At 43.6% G+C, this 3,087-nt stretch overlaps 1 protein-coding gene across 1 annotated transcript in view; it reads right to left on the minus strand.

Annotated features, from left to right (window-relative positions):
* Positions 1 to 1,992: 1,992 nt before the first annotated feature.
* The window catches only part of sdf4 (stromal cell derived factor 4), a 16,922-nt gene continuing 15,827 nt past the window's right edge, over positions 1,993 to 3,087 (minus strand). Inside the window, exon 7 of the mRNA XM_014028163.1 lies at positions 1,993 to 2,837. Coding sequence (XP_013883617.1) covers positions 2,661 to 2,837 — 177 coding nt within the window. The 3' untranslated portion in view covers positions 1,993 to 2,660. The remainder of the gene's footprint in view (positions 2,838 to 3,087) is intronic.

Raw genomic sequence — 3,087 nt, forward strand, 5'->3', positions numbered from 1 at the left:
CATTTCCAGCAGTCACAGTGCGAGGGGCGGGGTACACCCTGGACAGGTCGCAAGTCCATCACAGGATTAGAATAAATTGCTATTAATTTAGTTTTTAAAGAATATTTAACTTTGATACAAGAACATTAAATTATTTGAATGAAACGGTCATATCTGACTGCTGTGAACTGCTTTCAACTGTGTGAAAAAATCACTGATATCAAGTCAAGTCTCATTGAAAACACACTTTCCCATGTCCCCCATGGGGACGAMTGGACCCTGGGGCCGCCGGAGGTTCGGTTCACACTCAAGGAGAGCGAGGAGATGGTCAAACAGACGGAGGAGGACGTTTTGAGTGACAGATATGTGAACAGGAACTCAAACGGGAACGCAGAGTGGCTGGTTGTGTCGTACCTGGAGAAGGCTCTGAAACAGAGCGCCGGCGCAGCGGAGCAGCTGGCTGGACCATCTGGGGAGCGACGAGGCYGCGGCGTGGGCGTCGGCTGCCGCTGACGTCGGGCGGGTGGCGTTGCCGCCAGRCCYTGAAACAACTGGGCTACTCCCGGGAGTTGCTACTGTCGGGTCAGTGTAGTCGGCCCACCTGCTGAGCTGTGGTTCTCGGGGACGGGACGCCGGTGTTGGGTCCTGTCGGGTCCTGTCATCTGGTTGCTGTTAGAACAAACCCGGGTGAACAATGACGACGAGACGCGGCCAGGGACATTACTCCGATGCCATGATGGAGGAGTTTAAAAAAATCTCTGGATTTTATGAGCGCCAAACTGACAAGAGAGGCTTCTCAACAAGAACTTTTGGTTGGTTTTGGTTTGTTCTTTTCATGATTATTAGTGTTTTATGGTATTTTTATTCATATGTATTTTATGTTGTCCGTGTTTGAAAAGGGGCAGATATAAGATTTTTTCTTCTTTCTGACACCTTTCATTTTCTTTGTAAATGTTTTTTGTTGTTTTGAGGTTTGTTTTGTTTTAAACTGAAAATGAATAAATTTATTTTTAAAAAGTGTATCTTATCCCCCTGTGAAAAGATAACTCCGCCCCAAGGCGAAATTTGAAAAATGCATCAAAGTGGGTAGGGGGGGGTGGTTAGAGAGCGGAGGTGTGGCCAGGACGAGAGAACGTGACAGCTAGCTTTAGCATAATTGATGCTACATGGAGAGTGACCACAGTATCGCAGATAGTTACATCTCTGAACGTCTGAGGTGGAGGATTTTCACCCCACACCAGCACCGGACAGAGGAGGAGGAGCGGTTGTCTTTGAGGACATTTGATCTAATTTAGTAGGGATGCACGATATATCGGTATTGATATCGGTATCGGCCAATATTGGTATTTTTTTAGAATATCTGCATCGGTCCGATATGTAAAACTGAGCCGATATTAATGTCCGATATTGATTTCCCAGTTTTTATCTTTGTGTTCCTGTTTTGAGAGGGGAAATGGTTGGTTGMGCAGCATCTGTTTGATCATGATAGTGATAYTGAYGCTGTGYAGCCAGAAATAACTGAAGTAGAGTCATGTCAGAGGTCTGGTTGTTTATTTACAGCATCAAAAAAAGACCCAAGTGTGTTTTTGCRTAAATGTAATTTGTATGTTTGTGTAATATCGGTAAATATCGGCCATAACAGCAATAATTATATCGKATATCGGATGAAATTTTCATATCGGTGCATCCCTATAATTTAGTCTTCTCTGTCCTGCAGCCAGTCTGAACCCACTGAGGTGTTCCTGACTGGAAGAACTGGTATTAATAAAGGTTCAGAGTCTAAACATGAATCTAATGCAGATTAATCATCCAAATAAAAATATTCCTGTGAGTTTTAGTTGATATGAAATATTTATTTGTATATATTCGTGGTACATTTTTTTAAGCTGTTATAAATCTTATTTTACATTTGGACCGAGGACAGCAGGATGTCAAACACTGGACAGGAGACGGACAGAGGACGGGCTGGAACGTCTTCATGCTTCTGAGTAGCTACAAATACAAGCTGCACAGTTTTTAACACAATATTATAAATTAATTTATTGTCTTGGACATGGATGAAAACATGAACAAATCTCAGAGTTGTATTCTTCACAGCAACTGATGTGTCTCCTGTTCATAGTTTCATATCTTATTGTCTGTTCCTAATGTTGAACAGAGGAGTTTATGGGTGTTCTGCAGAAACCTGACCTGTGCAACAACATCACCTTTAGAAACAARAATGTGTTTTATCTGAGCTCAGCAGCAGCTTCCTCTGATGGACTCATGGGAATATTTACACTGCATGCTGAGCTGCTGCACCTGCAACAAACCGTCTGCTCACGACTAAAACTTCTCATATACACACAATTCAGAGAACAGACAAACATTTCAGAGAGCAGACACACATTTCAGAGAGCAGACACACATTTCAGAGAACAGACAAACATTTCAGAGAGCAGACACACATTTCAGAGAACAGACAAACATTTCAGAGAGCAGACAAACATTTGAGAAACGCAGCATGGCAGCTTTCTGCAGGCTGTGACATGTGATGGTGGGGTCTAAAAGGAGCAGTCTAATATCTGGAGTCTGCAGCGACGTATACAATGTCTCATCATGTGGACGTCTCACGGTGTGTCCCCCTCTCCGCCCAGGCTTGTCCCTGAAGCCGGTGAGGGAGGTGGGGTGGGGGCGGGGCTTCAGAACTCCTCGTGAACGTTTCTGGCGTAATCCATCAGCTTGCTGCCCGTGAAGTATTCGCTGTAGCGGAGAATCTCTTCCAGCTCCAGCTGATGGTTCTGGTTCTCGTCGGCGACTGCGATCATCTGCTTGGCCTCGTTCAGAGCGTTGTGCTCGTTCATCGGGTCCATGTACTCCTGTGAGACGGGGTCAAAGGTCAGAGCTGGATAAAGACTCTGCACACTGTGATGTTCAGAAAGTGTGTTGCTGAAACACAAGTCTGTACGGGATAAATCTTGTGCCAACAGGAAGTGAATTTGAATTGCTCAGATTGAATCTGAATGTTCATCATTTGAAGTTTAATGCATTGGTTTGAAAATTAATTTTACTAAATTTAAACTGAATTAAAAGTTTTGAATTAATTTACTTTGAAACTGTATTTTGGTT

The sequence above is a fragment of the Austrofundulus limnaeus genome, unplaced genomic scaffold, assembly GCF_001266775.1.
Source record: "Austrofundulus limnaeus strain Quisiro unplaced genomic scaffold, Austrofundulus_limnaeus-1.0 Scaffold721, whole genome shotgun sequence".
NCBI classification, from domain to species: domain Eukaryota; kingdom Metazoa; phylum Chordata; class Actinopteri; order Cyprinodontiformes; family Rivulidae; genus Austrofundulus; species Austrofundulus limnaeus.